Here is a 26,339-nt window from a genome sequence, read left to right as displayed (position 1 = left end):
ATTCACAAAGCAGTAGCAGAATCCATGTCTGAAACTTTTCATGGACACTTAAAGCTGTGTATACCGACAATACGCTTCATCAGCATTGTGTGAATCCATCTGACAATGATTTGAATTTAAAAGAGGTTCATTTATATTTACGACCCATGCACTACAGCTGTAAAATCAAGCCATTGCCTCAATTCAAAATTCTTCATTTTGGGTCCAGTCATACCTGAGATTACAGGGATAAATTAAGGGTTAGCTTATCTTACTTTTTTCAGCAAAAATGGGTGAAAATGCTAGTGACAAAATGGGCGTTTGACCATAATTACATAATGAGAGAATATTCTTCAAAATTAAAGTCTTTATTGGAATATATTCCAAAGCAGTTAAGTCATCTCATGACTGAACAAAAATAGCATTTTTTTCTTAAAAAAAAAAAAGAAAAAGTCCCAAGATGGTTCCAAAATGCACCAAATAGCTTTTCACAAAATATACATTGCAATAACTCATATTATAGGAACTAATTGACTTGTTAATAAATAGGTTTGTGAACAAAACATTTTTTATACATAGCATTCTAGACTTCGCCGTATTTGCAGCCAAAAGTGGTGACCACCCCATTATTAAAAACAAATCATGAAGACCTGTGCCAAGCGTCTAACAAGTTATTGCAGTGCATTCTCTTACACTATTACACCCCCCCACAAAAAAAACAAAAACATGAAGCCAAAACATCATCATGAGTAACAGTAGAAATAATAGTAATACAACAATGATAATAATGATAATGACAGGGTGATTTTTTTCCTCTTATAAAGCAACACTGATAAAAGCCGATATAAAGGATCAACTATCAACAATAAAATGTACAGATTACATTCCTTCAAAATTTCAGAATAGAGGGAGCCAGGCTGAGGACATTTGCGCTGGAGGGACAGAATCTCTTCATGAAAAAGAATCACAGAAAAGAAAATTCACACTGATCTGCAGAAGTTAATATTCAGGTTCCAACAATGATTTGTAATTTGTGACCCCAGACGTCGGACCCAAACTAGCATAAATCCTCGAGGCATGTAAAAGAGTAACTGCATGATTTTGAAGGAGACACATGCTCGAGTCCTCCGTAACCATACATACATTTTGTCCAATGGACAGTATTGTGATGAACCTCCTAATCCTCCCAGCACACACAGCAGGTTAGAGGTTACATTAGTGTTGCAGTGTAGTTAAAGGTCGACTTGCATCAAGCTTCCACTTGAGAAAACATTCAGAGTTTTTCCCACAGGCAGCATGTTGAGTTCCAAGAAAGAAAAAAAAAATCTTAATTAAATATGGCCATGCATGATGCCAAGCCTTAAATGTTGAGAACCTCATGTCCAGTATGAACCCACTTGTGAGCGTGATCCAGTCCAGCAGACCGTCCACCCAGCTCACTTAACATTACTGTAAAGATGTGACAGCAACAAAGACGATTACGATGTCCGGACTGCACCAAAGAAAGCATGCAGTGTGACTCTACCAGGAAAAATAAAGTTGAATAAGGATGATTAACGACAGAAACCAAGTTACACTGAGATCCAGTGTGTGAGGAAATGGTGGAAATGAGTCAACTCCCCAATTTCAGGCATTCACCTTTCTACAGATGAAGAAGGTGCTAAGAGGGGGAGAATGGATTTGTCCCCTTGGTAGGGTCTCGTTCCTCACAGGCTAATTCAGTGCAAGAGGCATTTTTACAAAACTGGGACTGGGGGTTTTCAGCTTCTTCCGTGGCTCTTCTCCTCAACTCAGACATCAAAAATCCACATACACTTTCCTGCAATTCTTTCAATATATATATATATATATATATATATGTATATAAAAAAAAACAGTTCATGATTCAGTCTGGGCACATTCTTTTTACAATCTACAACCCTCGTGCTTTCATGGCTTCCATACAAAAAAAGTCCACAAAGTACCACCAAGTCCCCCGCATGTTTTTGGAAAGACGTTGACAAGAGCTATGTACAGATAGGGCGATATGTCATACGAGTGTATATGGTAGAGGTTCGGGTTCACTGAGGCCGAGGTTCTCCATGGACTCTGAACCGGTACATGCAGGTATAGTCTGGGTGACCCCAGTTAGACAGCACCCGCACCTCAATGATCTGGAAGGACTTGTCATTCTGCTCCTGAACGAGAAGGACAAGATTCAGCATATGGTTGCAGACATTGAAATGATTTTAAATGAGTTTAGATTTTTTTTTTTAAATAAATGTATTAGTATCCAAAAACATTAACCTTGGCAAGAGAAAATATACTTTGCACCAGATTAAGGTAAGAGTCAATTTCCGTCTGTAGTGACCCGGTGGGTGAACAGACAATAAAATATAGTAGTATACACACAAATATGAGCATGGGCAACACAGACACACTATAAGATATAGTACAAGATGTCAACATTCAAAATACATGTATTCAGAGCTATACAAACATTTACAATTTTACACTCAAGTGTTAAATGACAACTGACTTCAAATAATTTTTTTCACTTTGAGAAAATGTAAACTCAGCACAGAAAGTACGCAAAAATCTAATAAGGAAGTGCCTCTACACTTACTGTAACTGGGAAAGTTTGCAGTGAGTCTCCATCTTCCTGGTATATGTAGTGTCCCAGCAGCTTCCCCTCTTCTTGGTATTCATCATCTAGACCCTGAATGTAAATGGATAAAAAAAAGAAAAAAAAGAGAGGCCATTCATCACATCTGCTTGCTTTGAAAAGGCATGTATATAACAGATTTAATTTTAGTATTTCTTACAAAAACAGTGAAGTTGCGTGGGGCGCTGGTGATATTTCCAGTTGGGGACAAGGCCTTGGGGATGTGCTCCACGCAGAAGGATGTGGGCAGGATCCTCAGGGACAGTCGGATCACCAGATAACCTTGAGTGCCTTTAAATGCCCAGCAGTTACCTGGGTACACATCAGGCTGACGTGGCAAAGTAGAGCCACAGAGGCAAGAATTAATTTCACAGGGTTGGTGACTAATAACTTTTACAAACACGTTTTATTTCTCACTAACTAAAGTATTTAAATCAGTCATATTTAAGACACCATTCCTGGAAAAAGGTGTTTTTTTGGGTATCACATGATGAGCTCACCTGGATGACAACTCGTGGAGACTGGGAGAAATACCACAGCGGCAGACCAAACAAACTCATGAGGGCCGTTTTTGTCTCGTATGTCTCTGAGCAGCGGGTACTGAGGATGCTGCCACCTGCACACATAAAGGACAAAGGTTTGTGTTAAAGGCAAATATTCAAAAAGCTTTTTTGAGCTTTCAAACATGATCATACTGCACAGCTGTGTGTGTGTGTGTGTGTGTATATAAAGGCTAGCGCAGATAATCACACTTTGTGTGAAGTAGGTCAACAGACCGCTCAGTAAGAGATCCGACAATGAAGCCAAACCAATAATACCTTGCCGTCCTCCAGCCTGGCTAATGCCTGTGCCCTTGTTACACAAGACTTGGGACATTAAAGCAAAGCACAGTGTTATGTGGAACAGCTAGCCTGCTAACCCTTTCTAACCAGTATGTCAAGGGTATTGAATATTGATATTGAAATTCAAAGCAGTCAAACCATGTTACATGATACGCACAACAGAATTTTAAAATAGAGTAATAAGTATTTAAAGAACAAGGCAAGGTGGTGTCGTACGTATTCACATTTCAAACAATCTCAACACATCTTAATAATTGAACAGCTCTTTCTTTCCCACCTTCATTACACTTCCTCCCATTTCTCCAATTACATCGCTCTGTTTACTCATCCCTAGCCTACAGTATGTATCTCATTTACTGACAGCCAACAGAGTCCAGTGCCATTAAGGCTAGACTAACAGTGACACTTAAAATGGAAATTATGTCATTGTACATTGTCATTTGAGGCATCTAGATCTGGATCTTAGCATTACAAGGTTAACCAGTTAACTTGAATAAAGGCTAGGATGGACCCGTCGTGACATCAATGTGAGGCTTCCTTCTTACCGCCAGACTCCAGGGCGTAGTCTACCAGGCCTGTTCGATCCTGGGAGTAGAGTTTTAACGCATTGTGGACGATCAGCTTCACTTGCTGCAATAAAGAAGATGAAAGGAGTGTAAAATAACAAGCTCAAACACGAAAACAAACTCTTAAAGACAGCTCTGTCTGGGTCATGTTGATGGTAGGAAGTCATTACCTCTTCTGTCAGTCCCTCGGCAGAGACGGTGTGTCGGACAGTCCCAGTTACTGTCTGGACGATACTCTGGGCTTGAGACTCTGCCTCACCCAGGGTCTGGGCCCGGTTAAGATCCAGCTGCAGTGACACATTTCTCAGGACCTTCAGTTCCAGTGCAGCCAGTGAGGCCTGCAGGTCAGGTGAGCTCACGTAGCGCTGGGACAGCCAGTTGATCAGAGACTCAGGCACCGCGCCCTGCTCCTCTCCTGACCCTCCGCTGCCAAAGAACAGAACCTGCAGCTCCTTGCGCACCTGAGAGGACACTTGGCCTGATATCTGGGTGACAGGTAAACTTACATATAAGTAATGTAATTTAAATGTTATGTCTGAAAATCTTCACAATAAGATGCTGACAGAGAAGTTATTTACCATCTCCTGCAGGTTATCCAACTGCTCACACTTGCCCTTGCATCCCACAACACTCTGCAGGTCCTGTCTGATTTTAGCCAACTCCACCTCAAGCCTCTGCACCTCAGTGAGCAGAGCATCGTGGTCCTCCTGCTTTACACCCACACTGGGTGAACGACAGAATCTACATGTGAGTTGCCATAATCTTGAAGAATTAACTGTACAAGACCTTATAGCAATGTGGATTTCACTGCGTTTTGTCTTTATTACCTGACTGGCGGCGTGTCTGCTGGTGGAATGTTGACCTCTTTCTCTTTCTCCTGCTCATACTGCTGCTGCTTCTGCTGCAACTCCTATGCAACAGATATCATTGATGAGCATCACAGAGGATAAAGTTGGCCAATTAAAAGTAAGCAAACACAAAAGGAAACCCTCACTTTCATGATTCAGATACCCTCATGACAAGCTTTTCAACAAAGGACATTTGACCCGTTTCCTAACATTTAGCAGCTAGATTTTGCCTGCTTTTACTTTTCATCCTCTTAATTTTGCTATGAATTTACATTACACTGTGGCAGGTTTCATCATGTATATTGGATAAGTGCCATGTCAAAATCACAGTAAATAAATGAATAAATAAATAATTAAAAAACATACCTGAGTCTTGACAGCCAGAGCATTGAGCAGCAGTTCTAAATCAGCCAGCTGTAATGCCTGACTCTCGTGTTGTTGTTTCTGCTTCTCTTCACTCTACATGTAGCATAGATGAAGAGAGAAAAATGATACATTTTTAAGCATAAATGTTTCCTTATGTCACTCAACCCTTTGAGGAACAACAGATGTTCTCATTCCCCTACCTTTGCCCGATGTGCGTTATCCTGCTCAAACTCTCCACGCAGAATGTCGAGCCTCTGGTCCAGCAGAGAGGAAACCCACAGTCCCAGGCTCTCCTTGTTTGTCTGAGTGTGTAACTGCTCCGTCAGGGTGTTATAGAGAACCAGAACATCCCCATGATGCTGCTTCTCCTTCTCATCACCCCGTTGAACTTGCTCCCACAGCAGGGCAAGCTGCCGCTCGACATGTAGAAGACGTTCCAAGTCTACAGTGGAGACTGCCACTGGTGGAGGGATAGGCTGAGGAAGAGGAGAAGAAAGGGAAGTGAAGAGAGAGGAGGAAGGTTGAAATGACTAAATATCTGAATTGCACCAGACACATGTTGTATAAAATAGAAAAAGTAGAAAAGCAGTGTCACCATTAATAACTCTAATAATCCATAACATTATTTGTCTTACCAGAGCGTGTGGGACTGGGGTGGCTGGAGTCTGCTCCAGTGGAGTCTCTGGTGTGGGGACAGATGCAGGAACTGGAGCAGAAGCTGGTATCAAGTTGGACAAGAGGGTGAAGGGAGATGCAGGACGCCACTGGGTTAGGTTAATGGCAGGGAGGTAGGCAAACAGGGCAGAAGTGGATGGACCCCACCACCATAAAGCTGCAGAGAGAGGGCATAATTTACTTGGTGTTAGATAACCCTTATATGGTTCAAAGTAGAAACGCCATGTGAGTTGGAAAAACTGACTCGGGTAGAAATAGACACACTAGATCTGTCATATGTATTGCATAAATAGATGTGAGCAGGACTATACTACACAACAAAAACACACTAGACACCCAGAATGACTGACCTGAATCTGGTACTGGATTTGTATCATGCTCTAGGGAAGTGTGCTATTTCTCTGCATGTGGTCACTAACTGGGTTACACATATGACAAATGAGTCGAGCACTTAAGAGTTTGTGCTTTTAAACTCACCAAACAAGAGCAAAAGTGGCAAAAGGAGCAGCAGGAGCTTCCAGAGTTTGGGAAGGCATCTAAAACACAAAGTCCCACATTGGTCAGATTAACACACAATTCAACACTATGCTGTTCAATTTGACAGGTATTTTTCATGAAACAACTGTATTGTAACACTCAGTGCATTATATATGTAACTCTCTTTACAACTACTGCAATCAATAAAGCATGACACTGCAGAAAAGAAGACATTCTTACCGCGTCAGGAAAAAGACATTAAGAAGACACATGAGGGACACCAGCTGGTACCATCCTGTTGCAAGAAACCACAGAAGCCCTCTGCCTGCCTTCTCTGGGTAGATTAGAAAGAAAATGACATTAAAGTCATGTTGCCAAGGAGACGAGAGATAGACAATTTTTTTCCAAAGGCCAGTCGGAAAAGAGATACTAACCTGGAGCTGACAGAAGCACCCAGAACAGTGACAGTAAGTTTTGTGCCGCTGCCACAACACCTGAGCCCAAAGCCTTGCCTACACCCAGCACGCAGTATGCTGGCTGGAGGAGGCAGTAACCTGGATGGCGAGACAAGAGAGGACATTTTAGATTTAGTGATAATTTCATGTCTGTGTCAGGTGCTAATTTCATCCTTGTAATAGTACTGTATATTTACAGTCAGCAAAATAAAGTGGTGGTTAACCTGCATAAGCTAGGATGCTCCACAGTGGCCCCACTAGGCTTCGAGGCCTGGAGGACTGTTTGAGGATGCTGCTGTGTGTCTCAGTATACTGTTTCCCTTTACAGTCATCACCTGTGTATGCCAAAATCATGGATGGAAGCAAACAGAATAATAAAAGGATGTCTGAATGAGCATGAGAACATAATATAAACATAAATAAATCAAAAACTTGTGAATGAAAAAGCTGAAATTACTGAAAACCAAACTGCAAATCATATTTATAGTACATAATAATAATAATAATAATAATAATGATGGTAATAACAATAATAATAATAATAATAATAAAATAAAAAACAACTTAATGAAATGATAGCATGCACATTGCATATTCTGCATCATGTGAGGTGGCACATCATGCAAAACGTGAAAAAAACCTCATCTCTGAAAATCACCTAATGAACCAAAAAGCTTTTCATTACTGACACTGCTTTGCTGCATTTCATTTCATAGTTTTCATAGTTTTTCTCAGTTTTATACATTTAAAATGATTTCTAATTTTGGTGCTTAACTTGAAATAGGTTTGGGCTGCAAATTTGAGTGGGAAAAAAACCACTGAAGGTCACAACAGTCAACATGCTGTAGTTCACACTACCTCTGCTCACTGGCCCTCACATGGGACATGCACATTATTAATGCTTGTCAATCATGGCAACCACAAGAACAAGAGAGAATGCGTGTGTCCATGTGTGCATCTGCTTACACAGAGAACCATTGAGATCCAGTTGTGATGTTTCTTCAGTCACCAGATCCTTGACATTCATGCTTCGACAGAAACTCGAGTGAGCTGCAACATACAGTACACACAACACATTTATCTACAAAATAAAAAAAACACTAGCATGATGAAATTATGACCAAAAAAGTGTGGGTAAAAGAGGGAGAGTAAAGGGATATGCCGTCACTGTGATGTCAGACAAGTGGTCTTTTTAAATGACAGGACAGAAAGACAACTGCTACACGTGAGGAAAAAGAAGAGCAGTGAAAACCCAACCTATAAAGTTGATACAATTCTTCTGCAACTGTAAAGGAAACCAGCTTCAATCAGGAGTACATTAGAAATAAAGGTGTCAGGCACTGTGACACATGGAAACACTGTAGGTGCATGTTAGCTGAACCTTGAAATGTAAGGACGTTTTTCCAATTCTGCTTAACTGGTCATTTCAATGATTGTGACCGTTTAGATTCAGGTGGTGCTTAGTGTTTAGTTCATTTCTGGTATATCTCCTCCTTGAGTAATAGAAATATAATGTGTGACAGTTGGAGACAGAAATGAAAGAAAAAAAAAGGAAATGAAGAGGGGATTCCCACTTACAAGAAAGTAAAAAAGTAAGTAAGAGCAGGAGAGGAGAGAAATTGTAAGAAAACAGTTAATATGAGAGCAGCGAAGGAGGTCAGGAGCCATGAACCTTGACCCTTGCCCATTGAAACAACAGTGGGTACCTTGTCCTTCATAGCCATTAGCCCTGTAGCCCATCATCCTGTTGAGAGTGGTCTGCTTAAACAGCCACATTTGGGACAAACTGGAAGACACTGCTCGTCTCATTGAGTCCGATACTGATGCACCTGGTGACACATCCGTCCACACTAACTGTTAGTCAAAATGCTTAAAGCACGGCTGGAGACACACTTATTTACAAATAATAAGGGTGAGACTGGGTAAAGGGCAAGTGAAAAAGTACTAGAAGACACAACGATAAGCTGTGGAAACCTTGATAGATAAAGGAAAGATTTATGTGGTTTATGTGGAATAGTAAAAGACCATGACTCAATGTGAAAACTTTAAGAATGATTGGAAGATGCCTGCTGAGGCAGAAACCACACAGGAGTGGAGATACAGGCTGAACCTGAAATATGTCAGAAAATATTGTCAATGCAAATAAAAAAAAAAAAGGAACGAGAACAAGAGCTAATGGAGGAAAAGCACAGAGTATCTCTTTATGTATACCTTTTCCTGGAAGGCTCCTGGCAGTTGAACCCAGCCAGAGCACACTGTTGTAGAGCAGGGTGATTAAGGACACTATGGGGGTCAGGACTCGTTTGCTGTAGCGCATACACGTGTTAGACATAGACATCAGGACGCCTGGAAAGAGACACCGCTACCAATTATATTATGATCGCAGTTGAATTAATATACTGTATAAACATATAGCTCTTCAACCTCCAAGCTGCAATCATTTTTTAAGTATTTTGAACAAATATGAAAAGTACAGCAGTATGCGTTTGACAAGTGAGATTCGTGTCCACCGTGTCAGCGCCTCACCTGTCTTGTTCCTCCTCCGGTCTCTGGAGTATATGCTTGTGAAAGGTACGGTTGAAGGAGAGTGAACGTCAGCGTAAGCTTCTGCAGCCTGAGATGATGACGATGATGACCGTGTGATAAATGAGTCCATCTCCTGAGAGTGTAAAGAGCAGTCTTTGCAGATGTAACCGTTGGCGAGCAAGGTGTGGGACTCAGACAGACTGGTGTCGCCATTTAGGTTAGAGAAACCGTGGTCAGTGGTGGTGCTTTTCCCTGAAAGACCAACACAAAGTGTAAGACCTAAATATAATAGTAATTCACAAAAAAAAAAGGTTATTATTATCAAACAGCTGGAGTGGAGCTAAATACCTGAATATCTGGGTAGTTTAATCCACTCTTTAACAATGCAATGTGAAAGGAATGTGAAAACTATGCTGAGTTCAGTTTTTTAATGAAAATACTTGTATGTATTTAATACTTCACATGGAAAGATTGACATACAGGTTATAATTTAGCTTCCTTTGTTTTACTATTCAGAATTCATGTAATTATTTATCATCATCCATCTCCTTTGAACTTCTGAATGACTTACTTAAAAGCATAAAACTTCTTTTGTCATATGGAGCAATCACTTAAAGATTATAGACTTTCAACTAACCCCAGTGTCCACCCACAGACGTAGAAGTAGTGGTGGTGGTTGTGGTGACAGTGCGTCTCTGGCGGGACTGGTCCAACGTGGAGCTGTGAAGGGTGGCACCAGAAACCATGCCACTTTCTTGAACGCTGCTGCTATTGTTAATTGGAGTACTGACAGCTGAGAAGGAGAGGGCTTTCCTCGGTGTGGAAGCCTGGCTTAGCGATAATGACAATGTGTTGGCATTTGACTGTTGCTTTCTGCTCCGTAGTGTCCTGGGAGAGAGGGGAAACAGGTGAAGTTTAAGAGTTTTGCTGAGTGTTGAGACAAGCGAAACATATGAACTCAAGCACAAACAGACACAGAAAAAACACATTCAATGTGCCAGATGTACTCTCTGGTAAGCAGACATCAAGAGTGTTATTACACATCTCTAGTCTCACCTCGTCTCTCTCCTGGTGTTGGTGTAACTGGTACTGCTACTGTGGTTCTGAGAGTAATCAGCCAGGCTCTCGTTGTCATAGTGACCAGCACTGGTCTGCAGACGCAGGCTCCGTCGTGACATCCTGGGCGACTCGTATACAGGAGCAATCTGGTGCTCCTTCTCAAATTCTAAAGCTGCTGTGGAGTAGCTGGAGCTGAGAGAGACGGGAGAGCAGAGAGGGAAAAAGTGTGACCAAAAAGTTTGATGATGAGGTCCTGAAATTTGCTCCACAAAAATTCTAAATAGGCATTTCCTGATGCATGTGTGTGTATCATTTTCTGCAGTCAAACACAAAGGTTTTCATTTCCTCCTTTTTCAAGCAAAAACCAAAAACAGGCAAAATACAGCAGTAGACAGAGCCTTTGGAGAGCTGTGATGCGCTTGCTCCTGGCAGTGGGCCTAACAGGAAGTGACTCACTCTCATGGAAGATACAAATAATAACAAAAAAGGAAAAAGCAGTGTGCCTTTGAAATTCAAATTGAAAAACAAGTCAAGTAAACATCCCAAACTATGCAAAACTGGGAAGAAAAAAAAAATCTACTCCACCAACTGCCATCCATAATCAACAGTAAGTGGAAACACACCATGAGTGTTATAAATTTAGGCTTCAACATGCAGCTGTGAGTCACAGGGCCACACCCACCTCACAGTGGAGGCCAACATTCACACATGAGTAACATAAGGGAACAGGGCAACAACTGTGAAATTCACTGCCGCCTTTAGAGTAACTATTTCAATAATCCCACTTGGTTTAAAAACAAAATTGGCGTCCTCTTTCACTACTTCGATAAAAACGGATTCATATTTTACAGACGGCATAAAGTTATATTCACAGGTGTGTGTGTGCGATCACTTTTATGACAACTGGAACTGAACTAATCTGATCGTGTTGCAGACTCAGTACACATATCTGCATGTCATTTAACTAGGTCAAGCAGAATAACTCAACAGACACACAGGGGACGTTGGATAAAGGGGAGGGGCAAAGCATTTTAACTGTCATTGGAGGACAGAATAAACTTCCCGTCTGACACTTGGAAAGGAAGGACCTTCCTTGTTTAAGCAAGGGCTGTTTGGTTTCAAGGAACAAGGATATAGAGTCCCTGTCAGAGGCTCTTGCACAGTGTGTGCACATAAAGGCAAATACATGGATGTAATGTTGATGTGCTCTTGTACACGTTGCTCTCTGGTCCTCCCTCTGACTCTAAGGCCTAAGGGATTACACTCCCACCAAAAGCCAATTATGCGTTTTAGTCCTCACTCTGCCTCTTGTTCTAACTGGATCCTCACAGAGCACATGGCCAGAGCAAGACCTTAAACGTTGTTGTTAACCACCCTTGATGGAAGACTAACAATTGAATTATTGTTCAAAAAACTTCAGTGTTGTACTACACATTACAACACTGTTCTGTGCCACCACGCCTCAAGTGTCAGTATGTGTGTTTGTGTGTGACACACCCCTCTACTGCTGTTTCCCAGTTCCCTGTGAGTTAACATTCCTCACCCAGAGGGAATAAACAAATGTAGTGGTACCATTAGATATACACTACTGGCGCATTTCCACTATACATTTGTAGCATGGCTCGAATCCACTCAGTTTATTGTGTAGTGTAGTTTACTGTCTGCTCTTCACAGTGCTTTAATTTCTGCATTGCTAAATTATTTTTGTGGGCCCAATTAACTGAAATGCAATCAACCCAGTGAGTTCAGCTGAAAGATATTTACAATACACAGCTGCAATAATGGACTGCTCACAGTTTACATACAGAGTAAAAAACAACTTCACTGTGACATTCCTTCATCTGTGCACACACAAAAACACACAACTTTTGTATCAGGATCAATCACTGAGTGTCGGGGGTGACAGGTGTGGGTTATACAAGACAGTGCTCTACCAATGGTAGCAGGCAGCAATTTTGTACGGTTGGCCTCCTCTTCCCATAATCAGCACTACAGTATATTCGCAACCTAAACTTTTAGCCATTTTGAGCAGGACACCGCAGTTTGTGTTACTTTGTAAATGACTCATTCTCCCACAGCAAAGTCCATAGTGGAGTTATTGATCTACTGCTGCATCGATCAAGAGGTCTAGTTGTGTTGTTTTGTGACTTCTTTGTTTGAAAACTTTTTTATTTACTGACGTAATGCAAAATTACCAGATGCGGCAGCACTTGACCAGCAGCACCTGTATACCCGTGTACTGGTTTAGACTTCAGTTGTGCTCGCAATGTTTAATCAAGTTAAAATCCATACCTGTGTTATTGTGTACAATTTGACTTGACACAGCGGTTACCGTATTTGGTCAGCAAACATATCTTCATTAATAAACTGCAACAAAAAAATGCAGATTCTAGAATGTCGCACAAGCTGCAAAATTAAATCGGTTAACTCTTCACTTGCATTCCATTTGATGTGTGTGCCGCTCTCTTCTAGGTGGCCACAGTCCAAATCTCTAATATAAATAGAGATGGACACTGAGCTTTCAGAGGTGAGTGAAGAAGATGCACATAAACAAACAGACAGACAGAATAGAGTGTCCCATCCTGACATTCAGGTTAGTAGAAGCTTCCCTCCTTATGTAACACTTAAGCTGCCCCAGTCAGTGAGCACAACACAATTTCTTACAGGACACAGGACTACACAAAGCATCAAATCACATAAAATGCCACCCACATGCTTGTAGCTTAAGTATTGCTATTTGATTGTTCTCACACGTTATTATGGATGGCAACGTGCTCTGAGCAGAAGGTGCTTTACTTGTCTCACACACACACACACACACACACACACACACACACACAACACACATACACAGGCTCTTGAAAGGCATCTCTGCACAATACATGTCATAGTTAAGTCTTATCAATGGCACTAGATATGATCCACATGTTATAAAATGTGTTGATTGTTTTTCCTACTGTGTAAATAATTCTGTAATGTAAATAGAAAATAGCACACCTTCATTCTTTGTCTTGTTATGAATTTAATGCAACTTAAAATTGATGTTGGTGTGATGCACAGTTCTTAAAGAGGAGGCCAAGACCTGATTAATATACCAGGTATTTTTGCTTTTTTTTTCTCCCTTTCAATGCCTCAATATGTAGATCTTGCCTTTGTTCAGAGTCGAGGCCAGGGATCTTGGGCTCAAAAAGGTTGGTGACCACTGCCAAAACAAAGTCAAAACAAGGTCAAAACAAGGTATTTCAGAATGAGCTCCGGGAAATGTTGATACATCATTTTTTTAGGTGTGGCTATAATGGGGATGTTGACAAATTATGAAAAGGAAACACTCCAATAAGCTTTAGAAACTAATATAAATGTATATATTTTATAACAGGGATTATGGAAAATATTCATTACTTAAAAGAAAGTACTCATGCATTATTTGATGAATGTGTTTGCATTGTAGAAAAATATCTGCCTGTGGGGTAAAAGAACAATGTTGGGTGAAACATGTGAGGCTCACAGCAGCTGCCAAAAATCCTGATGCAAAACCTGTTTGTCATCATCTCACCAATGACAAATACCTTCACAACAAAGACAAAAACAATTTAACTCGAATAACATGCTTTCTGATGAGTTTACAGTTCTAGTTGTGTTGCTACTAAAGGGACCTAAGATCCAACCACTAACTGTCTGCCTTGCATAGGTTTATAGGCAAAGACAATGATGTCAGTTTTCCATCTATATTTATTCAATAGTAGTGTGCCACCATTAATAGAGTAATTAGCAACACCACTTAAATGGCATACCATCAATATTAACTAGCTACTTGTGATCATCACCTGCAAGACATCAACTACTAGTGCATAGTGTTAATGAATACCACACTGCGTCACAAGCAAGTGACTGAAAGGTGACCGTGAAGAGGTGAATAAAGTGGAGTGGAGGAGAAAGTTTGCAGTAGGCTCTCAGTCAGAATAGCTGTGGAAGCACAGTATGAGCTGCATTCCAATAGTTGATAAATGCTCTAAAGACCGAGAAAAGTTGTATGTTGCACCTATAAATAATCCTATAAATCTGAATCTAATGTCATTTGATTAAAAGCTTTTTTTCCTGGCATATGAATACAGGCTTGTGTTGCATTCTCATCAACAATGGCACAACAGCACCCTTGCTGCAATGGTATGATATGTGCAAGGTCATTTAGTTTCTTTTGTAGTGAAATGAACATACATTTTTGCATACACATGTCACAACAGATGTAAATAAACAGGGTGCCAGCATAGAAATCAAGAAAATCGCGCACTATTTTAACAGCTTTAGTCATTCGTCACATCGGGGGATCTCAGTGTGCTTGCTGATATCAGAAAACACCTGCTAATTATGTTACATTAACAGAAAAGTATCTTATAGTGGATCCCAAGAAGTTGTGGGATGCACATCTACTGTACAGAGCTCAAAAGTCACACAAGTGCTATACGCGCTCTCACACATACAAGTAGAGATTATAGAAACCACATGGGTTGTAAATCTTAGCTTCTAAAGTGCAAGTGTAAGTTACAAAAGCCCAGTCTCACAAAAGGACAGTGGTGTAACCAAAGAAAGAGAACAAAAATAAGTGAAACCCTGATTTATTGTATTGTCTTGAGTTAGAAATGCATCTTCACACAAACTAAATTTTACACCACTAACTAGCCAGGAGTCAGGCATCGGATCTTTATTTACAACATTGTCTTCCAGTCTAATCATTAAACTAAATGTGTCTGGTTGGCTCCTTGATCCAAGTGCAACATCATTACTTAGTTTTACTCTCCTATGTCTCTTTTTACACACGGAACAGAACGTGATAGAGGAGAATAGTGCAAATTTGATGCAAATGTATTTAAATTTTCAGGGTTGTGACGACACAAAAGTGCAAACAACAATTCATTTTAGGGACATAGAATGTTGTAACTGACAGAAGAGCAGTGGACATGTGTTTCCTCAACAATAGATTTAGATGGCTCCTCCCTATCTCACTCTGAGATCACACTGCATTTATTGGAATTGTATCTCACTGTTTTGCTGAAATTGAGCAGAGGGAGCTTCTGGACATCTATGAGGAAAATATAAGATCAGAACCCAAACGTTAAACAAACATCTGTTTCGTCAGACCACTACAGAGTTAGAGTTTTCATTCCAAATGGGTGCTGAGGCCTATATTAACCACAGGTCATGGAAATGAGATTTTCCTTTAAATGGAGAAAGCCTTTGGATTTCCATCCAAATATCTCTGGGTGGGTAGGATTTGAAACTGTGACTGGGATCATTCCAGCCCACCCTCACACGACTTCCTTTCTGCACAGCTATGTGCCATTTCATGTTGCCATAGAGACCACTCTAAACACCCCACTGACTTGAGAGGAGCTATGATTGGAGAAGATGCTAGACACACACCACTGCTAACAATCAGAAAACAAAAGTCTGACTGTTTGAAGTGCAATACCCCCGACATCTATAACAGATGTATCCAGCAGCTGCCATTATCTTTGCACATACTGCAAAAAAACTGACTAGATGCCAAAACAAGTGTGACCAAGCAAGCACCATGAACAACTGTCTAGTTGACATTCAGCAGGAGGCCAGATGCATCTCTGACCCTTGCCTTGCAGAGCATGACTGACATGTACAAACTGCTAATACAGCACTATTATTATTTTTTTCAGTCACAAAAATATATCTTTTTATCTAAAAAAAACATCTTGCATTCTTGAACATCTTTTACATGTGTTATCGGCTGCTACTAGTTGACCAGCTACATACAGTATAGTACATAGATATCATGATCCCTGCTGTTGCTTGCTACTATCACAGTTCAGGTCATCACTTGTGGGGGAGAAACACTCCAGAGGCCCCAGCACCACTGACCCACTTCCACCATCATAAAATATGAAGGATCTGCGTGAGTGCACAGTGCACAGTGCACACACAGACACACACCTGACCTGATCTGTGAAGACATGGGTGTTGTCAACCTGTCTTTCAAGGGGCTATACTGCTCAACACTGCAGAATGGCGTGGGAATATTTTGGGTAGCATACCACAAAATATTGTCAGTGCAGTAGTTTCTAAATTTTAAACCCTTTTAGTCCACCCAGGGTGCATCACGTGTCTGTATATAACAAAAGAAACTGGAGGAGAAATCACAAGGTTACAAAATTGTATATGCAATCAAAGGCACATAAGACTTGGAATTAGAATATGCATACTTAATTTTATCCCTCAACATTCTTGTCTGCAGGACCTGAAGTTATTCTTAGTTAGCAGAAAATTTGAAATCAATGTTTTGCATTAACTATCTACATTATTTAAGATATACATTTCAAGTTGCTTTTCAAATCCTTCAGAAAGTGCACTGTAAAACATTCATATCTTTAATATGAAACAGATAGCATAATGAATGTTGTCCTGCATCTTCACTAGAAGACTTGTCAAAAATGTGGGGTAAACTTACTGAAATCACTGCATCAGGCCAGTCAAGACAAGAGTGAGAGCAGTTGTGAGGAAGTGACAGAGCACAGATCTCTCTCAATTCACATATTAGAAAACAACAGCATTTCTCTGGCTTAATTTACAGTATTTATTCAATTAACACCAGGTTGGTGGTCCAGCTTCAATGGTTTATGGGAGTCCCTAAAGAGCTCAGAGTGTGGATAGAGGCGGCATGTGACTGGCTGGCCTCCTCTACCTCTTTCTGTTCAGACCATTCAGTGCAACAAAACTTGTCACTGCTCTTTGGAGCGCTTACAACAGATGGGCCAACGGTCTCCGTCACCTGACTCTGCCCGTCTCTGCTCTGATACCTTGTATCTACTGTAGGACATTCACTTCTTTCAACCAGTATACACACACATACACACTTAGGTGACACACAATTAGACTTTGAAGGGTTGATATTTCTGAACGGAACTATCTGAACAAAAAACAAATATTAACTGCAGGCTGTTGTGTTATTTACTAAGAAGACAATCCAATACAAAAACATTTACAGCAAATGCCTTCAGCCAACACATTTCAAATTGACCTAGTGTAGCTCTCGTCAGAGCTGAGAATTTATTATTTTAGCTCCTCAGTTGCAGCAGACACAGGCTAATAAATACAACAATTTCTCTCAACTAGCTAGTCAAGAAGCATACAGCATTAGTGTAATCCTGGGATCAGGGCCATGGTTGTGACGGTGTGGTTCATTAATAGTGTTGTGGCTGACTTCACTCAAAGGAACACGACAAGCTTTCTTTAGTCAGTCACAATATGAACATATGTACACAATATGTCACAAATGTAGCATCACTGCAAGGTCAACATGCTCAATATTCATATCATAAAAGACTGCTCGAACTGCAATAAATCATGCATTCATGCTCTGCAAGTCTTCAACACTGATACTTAGTAAGGGATGTTAATAACCAATTAAGAATGTATTCATTTATTAATTGTCAATATTGTTGCACTATAATAGAGTGCAACTACAGTCATGATGCTACTGCTTATGGATCATGACTTTTCAAATGTATCAAACCAGACAGTTAAAAGGCAAACTTTATTCCTCTAGATGTAAACCCTAATCTAACTGGTGGAAAGCAAACGCCACATTGGCCACGTTTTCATCACAATATTCAACATTACATGTTTTCCTAATAGCATACTGCCCTTGCAATAAGTGCCATTTCTATTATACTATAAAATCAACAAGCTCAACCTTATGAACTTTCTTATCTCAACATGCAAAACACCCAACAGGCAAAATCTAACTGTGTGTCAATTACATTCCAACAATGTATAACAAAATATAGGTTGCTGACACATGAAAGAGAAAATAAGTATAATACTGTGACAGTGTTCCTCAGACAGCAGCCTGAACTTGTTCAGCTGGGTGAGAAAGAGCTTAAAGTACCATTAACCTGCTAACTGCATTTTTGCAGAAGACATAAAAGGTATTTGTTCAAACTTGATTTGACAAATATAAAAAGGCATTTGTTCAAGCATTTTTATATGCTCACTTGATTGACAGGAGGAATCTGTTCAGAAATGTTAAAACATAACCCTTCTTTTTAAAGTCAGAAAGTGAGGCAAGCAAAAAGTGAAGGTGATATTTCATTTCCTGACCTACACACCCAAAATGCTGACCAAATTGGCAACAGCGCTGGAGACAACAACATACCTACACATGCACAGACCTTTTGTGGTGAACCGTCTCCCACAACTATGATACTGGTTACATTTCTTATAACAAGGAGTAAAGGTAAGAGAGCATGAATGAGGAGCATGTCAGGAAAGGCTGGTACAGTGCCTTGTTTCTACACCGAGCAAGGCTCTCTACTCCCTTTTAAACATACAAACACTGAATCATGAGGCAGTGTCACCAAACCACATTATTTTCAAGAGGCAAGTAATGGATTTCAAAATTGTCCAAGTAAAAACAATAATGTAAAAAGTTTAAATTATACATAACTTCAAGTCTAATTTGTACATATTTCAGCTATGAGTCAGACAAAACAGACAATCCAAGATAAGTCATTGCTCTTAAAACTGCCTTCAAACAGAAAACAAACCATCATAAATTTGGTTAATTGAATAAAATGAAGCATTAGGGTCTCAATCACAATATTTATTCATTAGGATTTAATGCTCTATTGCCTGGTGACAGACAGGCAAGGTGTAAATGAAATACCATAGTTTTGACTTTTAAAATGCTGCAGCCAGTGTATAGCAGCGACGTCTCACCTGAGAGAGTAGGTGTAACCGGTGTTTTCTGGAGCACACTGTGGCGGCGTATATGTGTGCAGTTGTGAAAAATCCATGGTCATTCTTCTTTGATTAGACTGCAAGAGTCAAAATGCAAGGCATAGGACTTTTTAAGCCAAAGCTAACATGTCAAACGGGGATAAGAAACACAAAGTAACTTTCATACACACTCATTCAAAAAGCACGCACTGCCTTGTCCAACCTGTCTCTTGTGGGAAAAATAAGTTTTATTAATGAGCTCAAGTTCTGCCACTTTGCAAGTACAGTAGATTGAACCATATCTGCACATTAAATACAATAAAAATCAGTCAAATCCCTTCCTCTACCAAAAATCAATTCCTGCAATATTCCACGGGCTGCTTTCCAAGAAACACAACCACCAGTTAGCTATGCAGTACAGTCATGTTAAAAAGCCCAGCAACGGCAGCCCCTAATGAGAGCTGCTGGAAATTCCTTTTCCCCAGGAACACAACAATACTACTGTGGACAAAAGCTGGCCAACCTCTTCCTGCATGTTGGCCCTGGTTTGCAGCTGCCGGAGGCCACAGACGCTGGTAAAGCTGTAATGAATGACTCGTCTCTTCTCTCGCAGTCGTCAAACGGGCAGTGACTGGTTAAAAATGCTGGTGGAGACGGGACAGCAACAGTGACAATCCTCCCACGCCTTTGAATTAAACAGACTCTTCAACAAGGACAGCTACTACTCCTTCAGTGACTGCTGGAATAAGCTTGCCACACAGAGAAGGCGGTATTATGAAACCAAGTGAAACAGTGAGGGGTTGGGCTGAGTTTTAGCAATGGGCGGGAAACAGCTGGCTAGAGAGTGGTGTGTCTAATAGTGAAGCATACTGTGTTACCATAACACAAGCAGTTTACTAGGTATACCTGGCAAACCAACATGGAGTCACACGACAGGCTGGAAATAATCTTCATGTAGGTTATAATGTTCTATTTTTTAAGTTTCAGTGCGATGCTGCTATTTCCCTGTTATATCCATTTGAGGCAGTAGTAGTGAGAGGGGCCTTTGTCATCTAGTCCAATATTTCTCCTGGTCCTCTGGACCCACCGCTTTTTATAGACGTTTCTCTGCTCCAACACACCCAATTCAAACGGTCAGCTCATCAACAAGCTCTGCAAAAGCCTGGTAAAGACCCATTTATTTGAATTAATTAGTCTGGTCTAGTCAAACCTGTTAACATCAGTGAAGGCTGTATAACAAAAACACCTCTCTGTGCCATGTACTACAGTTTAACACCACCTCTAACAACATCCTCCTCATCTCCTCATACATTTAAATTTAGGCTTAAATTAATTACAGGTAGGTCATACAAAGTGGTCTGGCCCATGTTCTTTTTCAAAAGAATGGAATATCTGTATGACTGACTTTATATTTATAGTCCTAAGAACCTGTAAACCACACTACATCCCATTCTTTCCTTATCAGTAACATTAAGCAAAAAAAATATATAAAATACAGCAAACCTCAAGCTCCAACATCTACTAAGTGGTCCAATCCAACCCAGTTGAGTAGACCACCACCAAACCACCACATTTGAAATGATTCAAATGTGCATCTTGTCAAAAAGAGGGGTAAAGAGAAATGAATATTGACTTTAAATCAAGGTATCACGGTGAAGCTTCCATGTGAGTAACCCAAAAATTAAACATCAACCTCTATCAACTAAGCCAGAATAATCACTGGATGGCATGAGAATAAGGGAGAGAAGGGCTAATCAAACCCAATTAAACTGCTGTCTGTCTACATATCTTAATAATAAAGCAAGTAATGCAATGCAGCTTTTACTTGAGCATGTGCCTGAATCTTTTTGGTGTAGAACACTTGAGCTCATCATTGAGGAGACAGGATGAACAATAGCAGACCGCGTTAACACCTCACAGACACACACATACACAGTGGCGATGCAACAGGGAAGCAGGGACCCCCCCAGAATGACGGATTACATTAGACCAGAGCAATAGGTGGGTTTTATGCGCAGTTCTTGATTTGCACATAAAAAAAGCCTGGATGGATACAAGGGCTGAACAATTAATTGAAATGTTATCAAAATTGCAATACGACTTACTGCAATTTTCAAATCGCAGAAGGCGCAATAATAAATAATAATATGTGTCTCAAATTACCATTTAGAAAAAGTATTGTCCCGACCTATACACATCATTTTCTACAGACTGAAGAAAACATTTTTGTTTCTCACGTTATTCAAATGATGTATCATATCAGCAGCTTTTGACGGTATTATTAATGCAAAAATTACAAATATATTTGGCTATACATACAAACTGTGTATGTGTATGGTATTAACTGTTGGTGTGGAGGTCTGGTCTAATGTAGGGCCCTTCAGATATCATTTGCTTGAGACTCCAAAATCCTTTGAAACGCCCCTGCATATATGCCACAGGTTTGCTGACTCCTTTACGCAAACCACCTGCGACTGCAACGAGCTTAAATCAACCGTTATAACACTGCGCAGTTAATGGCACCGTGCTAAAAGGCATATCTACTTTAGTAATAAGTGCAGTGTCTGGCCAAATGACATGTAAGCCATAACATTTTCACGTCGCCTGGTGCTAAATTTAGACCCCACGTATTCAGTGAACGCCGTCACTCACGAAAACACTTATTTGCAGGAACGACGCACTAATGTCAGGAAAGGCGCATTAAACAATTACAATTTATAAAGCGTAATCGCTGTCCTCTGTCAACAATTGTAAGACTGAATGTCTGATCATTTGTATATTTGTTTTGGAAAAAAATATCACTGGAAAGTAAGGCCCGAGGTTGCGTTCGCTGCCACTTGACAGCTGCGGTTAAAGGAGCTCAGCAATGACTAAATTAATCCACATTCACGCCACTATATTACAGCTACGTAGACACGAGGAATGTTATTCGTGCTAAGTTGTCAACTTGCCCGCGTGACGGGAGTCCATGTATGTTGTTGGTACTCTCCAAGAGCGTAATCCAAAAAGATCAAGATCCACTGAAACGGAAGATGCGCCAACTTCCACCAGCATCCCGACGCACAGAGAGCCAAACGGTATACACCGCTGCGGACCCTCACGCCGTTAACTATTTATTCTCGTTCAAATACACAAAAAAAAGTTCGCAAGTGTGGCAAGTGTCTGTTATGCTAGGGCACAACAAGCAGAATTCCAAAATGGCTTCCCTGGCGTAACAAAGCCACAAGGCTCGCTGCCGAGCTGATCCTCCCACTCCCAGGCTCTCCATTGTCGGTCAGAGCGCACATTTCAAACCTATTGGACGAAAGCAGCGCTGCTGCAACTGCATGCACCGGAGTGCAGCTGGTGCACGAAGAGTATCATCTATTCTATTCTACACCATTGTTTAAACTGAGATACCCATGTCCTGGAGGGTTCAACTGATACTGAGGGATGACATGTTAGAAACGACTTACAGCAACATTGTAACAGCAACATTATCATTAGTATTGTTATGAATAACAACGCACTATTATATAACTATAACAATAACAACCATCACTCAATTTATATGAAAAGAGGGTTGAAATATAATCCAGTATAGTATAGTATAGTATAGTATAGTATAGTATAGTAGAAGACCAAGCATCTGTCTGATTATTAAGATGAAACGCCATGTTTTTTTTCCACATTTCCCCAAAATCGTGTCAAACTATAATTTGAGATTACTTTTTTTCTTGATCAATACACATCTTATTCTACAAACTTAAGAGAAATATAGTTTCTCACAGATCTAAACAACTTTCACAATTACCATTCCCTCTGATATCGCAAATCATATTCCTGTCCATAAATTCCTGTCAAAATAATCGCAATTAGATATTATTCAAAATCATTCAGCCCTATATATATATATATATATATATAGAGAGAGAGAGAGAGAGAGATATAGATATATATCTATAACTATATATATATATATATACACACATACACATATATACACATACACATATACACATACACATATATACACATATATGCACAATTGCATCAAGCTTCACATTCATTAGGTTACTGATCTGAAACGTCCACATAAGAGTGAAGATGACACAATGATGTAAAGAAAGCACAGTTCATCCATGGATAGCACATGTTGACCATGGACATGCAAGTCATGTGAACATAACTTAAAACCAGACCACATGCTGAACCCACAAAGAAACCAAAGGGAAGGTGCGTTTAACAATTAGAAATCATGACATACCACTTGCTTTAATGCTAAGGCTCATCAAAAACAAAAATGTCCTGTTCTGAAAGAATCCAGTCTGAACTAGGGCTGAACGATATGGACAAAATTTCATATCTCGATATTCATGCCAGATATCTCGATATCGATATGATACGATATGACTACGGGTTCGGTGAAAAGCAAGCATTTTTCAGAAAAATAAAAACATCATAATACAAAAGACTGTGGAAACTTTCCACATGGAAAGTGTTTTATTGATGAGAACTCACTGTGAGACTGTGTACACGGGTACCATGTCTTTTGCAATGTGGCATGTTATAGCGTCTGTAACGCCTTTATGTCTGGTGGACGTCGACTCATATGGTGTAACACTACTGAACGCATCAGTAAACACACTTAACTTGGGCTTCTTTTGGGATACCTGAGAAGTCCCCGGTGTTTCTCTCATTGTAATACACTCTTCGTGCAGCACGCGATGGTGTTGTTTCAGGTGGTGAAACATGTTTGTTGTGCTACCTTGGTTCGTTGCAATTTTCGCCAAGCACGACCTGCACAACACCTCGCTCGGGTTGACATCCTTTTTAAAATCCAAAATACCTCCAAATAATGGAGGATGATTTATGTTTTGGCACAAAATCGCCACCGGCCGCATTATCTTCTGTCACTTTTCTTTCCCGCTGTGTATGTCGTGTGTGTGTGTGTATGTGTGTGTGTATGTGCGTGTCTCAGTCTCCGTCTCCCTCCCGCCCTCCTATGTTTGTCATTGGTTGGCTTCAGCTGTCGTTCCACAGCAAGCATGAAATAAGGTTTGTGGTTGGCTGGCCGTAGTGGTGCATTCAAGGGCAATCGTAAAAATGAAGTTTATTGTGACTGCCAGAGCTGTACATGCAGGGCGAGCGCGGGGGAAAATCTATTTTGTTTATATCGTTGCTTTTTCGATATGAATATCTTGAATGTTCATATCTAGATATCGATACGATAACGATATATCGTTCAGCCCTAGTCTGAACTATCAATAACATGACTTTTGTAGCTTCAGTTATTCTCCATATGTTCAGGAAGACTTCAAACATTTCCAGACAAGTCAATTTTAAATGAAATACTAAATTCATTTAGGTGCTATTAAACTCTTTAGATAAAGTTTTGTACCTGAATAGAACAGAACCTTCATTAATAGCATTAGTAACACCTGTCTTTACCTCAAAGGAACAGGAGAGTTATCAAGATGTAGGCTGATCATCTATCTTGTTGCACATGATAATAACTAGTGTGTAAAAACATGTCTAATGTAGATAAGATTAAAAATAACATACTTGAGGATGTTGCAGGCTCTAACATGGAGCAAATATTTTGGTGGTAACAGCTCATCTGCACTTTTATTACTCAAGCAAAATTTTTAAAAGGTAGGAAATTACATTGTCTTATTAATTAGGAGAAATCTAAACATTACAATTAAACCTATATGCGGTGCGGCATCTGCTGTACAGCAGTCCACAGCAAAAGCTCTGCCATAGACTGCAAGACTCCCTTAACTTAATTTAACTTTCCCATACAGTGTTACTGATGCAGGTGTATTTCAGCTCAGCAATAAGTTGCCTTCCATTTGTTTGTCCCAGATGGACAAACTGGTTTGCTCTCAGGTGAACAAGAAAAAAAACATATACTTTCTATTCTGTCACCAGAACTATCAAAACACATTTCAAATCCATAAATGACTGTATGTATGTATATATATATATATATATATATAAATATATAAATATATATATATATATATATATAAATATATATAAACATACATATGTATATATATATATATATACATATATAAATATATATATACATACACATATATATATATATATATATATATATATATATATATATATATGTACATACTTGACACTTTATGTACCTAATAAAGTGTCAAGTAAAGTCAAATGCATTAACAAGGCACTTTCACCCAGAGAACTGACATTCATCGGATATTTTCTTTCTTTACACACTAGTCCCTTCAATCACAGTGAATCAGCAAGTTCTGAAATACTCAAACCAGCTTAAGCTTTTCTGGCACCAACAACCATGCCACATTCAGTCAATTAAATGACCTGTATTCCCATTGATACAGATGGATGCACTGGCTAAAATGCCTTTCGGTCAAATGTATTTTAGTATGTTTTTTTAGTTTTTAGTATTTGTCTATTTTGTACTGTACTCAATAACAATGACCAATGAAAAACATGTAGTAAATGTGTGCAAGAATGCTGTAACCACAGTTCACACAAACACAAGCTCATGAAAATATTAGAAAATTGTTTGTATGGTACCCAGACATGCGCGTGTGTGACAGATTCCCACAAAAGCGGAAGTACACGGGAGTGACGCCTCTTGTTTCACATGGATGTTTCGTTGATGGGAGGTTCACGAAAACAGTCACTAAAACACAATATGAGCTCTGTCAATTGAACATGTGGCAGAGTGTAATAACTATCGTTATTATTACACTCTGGCCTGTGAAAGCGGCGTATTTATTTAACCAATTTTTTATTAAATTTTTAATCAATAAACCCATTAGCTTACTAGCTTCCGCACGGGTAAAGGAAAAACTTAAGCCCGAGGCCAGTCCCTCGTCTTCGTTTAGTGCGTCCTTCAAATTGATATTCATCTTACCAGGAGAAATAAGGCACCACGGGAAAACGTCACAGACAAATTGAAGAAAACACAGCGTCTTGTGACAGTTCACCACACGACGTGAATTTAACAGACACAGTTATCATCAGCGCAGACGTTAGTACTCACATGCGTCACATGAAGGAAACCGCTGTTGAACTGTCAGTTGGTGTAAGTGTGTATACAGTCACGGCCCGTCGTACTTCACCTTTCATATAACTTGATTCCAACGTTCGCCTTTCCCGCACACGGTAAT

At 39.9% G+C, this 26,339-nt stretch overlaps 1 protein-coding gene across 5 annotated transcripts; it reads right to left on the bottom strand.

Annotated features, from left to right (window-relative positions):
• Nucleotides 1–328: 328 nt before the first annotated feature.
• Nucleotides 329–26,339, bottom strand: sun1b (Sad1 and UNC84 domain containing 1b). Of its 5 annotated transcripts, XM_044050636.1 has the most exons (23): nt 22,134–22,289; nt 19,183–19,280; nt 10,435–10,629; nt 10,016–10,266; nt 9,379–9,630; nt 9,064–9,198; nt 8,559–8,681; nt 7,819–7,902; nt 7,077–7,187; nt 6,832–6,951; nt 6,638–6,731; nt 6,398–6,456; nt 5,881–6,077; nt 5,446–5,721; nt 5,246–5,338; nt 4,859–4,941; nt 4,610–4,754; nt 4,202–4,516; nt 4,011–4,095; nt 3,124–3,239; nt 2,784–2,951; nt 2,585–2,677; nt 329–2,156 (listed from the first exon to the last, which is right to left on the bottom strand). In XM_044050636.1, the coding sequence occupies exons 2-23, from the start codon at nt 19,263–19,265 to the stop codon at nt 2,040–2,042; spliced, it is 3,195 nt and encodes a 1,064-aa protein (XP_043906571.1). In that variant the 5' UTR covers nt 19,266–19,280; nt 22,134–22,289; the 3' UTR covers nt 329–2,039. The 5 variants fall into 5 exon arrangements, with proteins under 5 accessions (XP_043906571.1, XP_043906569.1, XP_043906567.1 ...); XM_044050634.1 differs by lacking the exons at nt 19,183–19,280; nt 22,134–22,289 and adding an exon at nt 26,213–26,339; XM_044050632.1 differs by lacking the exon at nt 7,077–7,187 and having other exon boundaries at nt 22,134–22,187.

The sequence above is a fragment of the Solea senegalensis genome, linkage group LG19, assembly GCF_019176455.1.
Source record: "Solea senegalensis isolate Sse05_10M linkage group LG19, IFAPA_SoseM_1, whole genome shotgun sequence".
NCBI lineage: Eukaryota > Metazoa > Chordata > Actinopteri > Pleuronectiformes > Soleidae > Solea > Solea senegalensis.
This window is presented reverse-complemented; position numbering and strand designations above follow the sequence as displayed.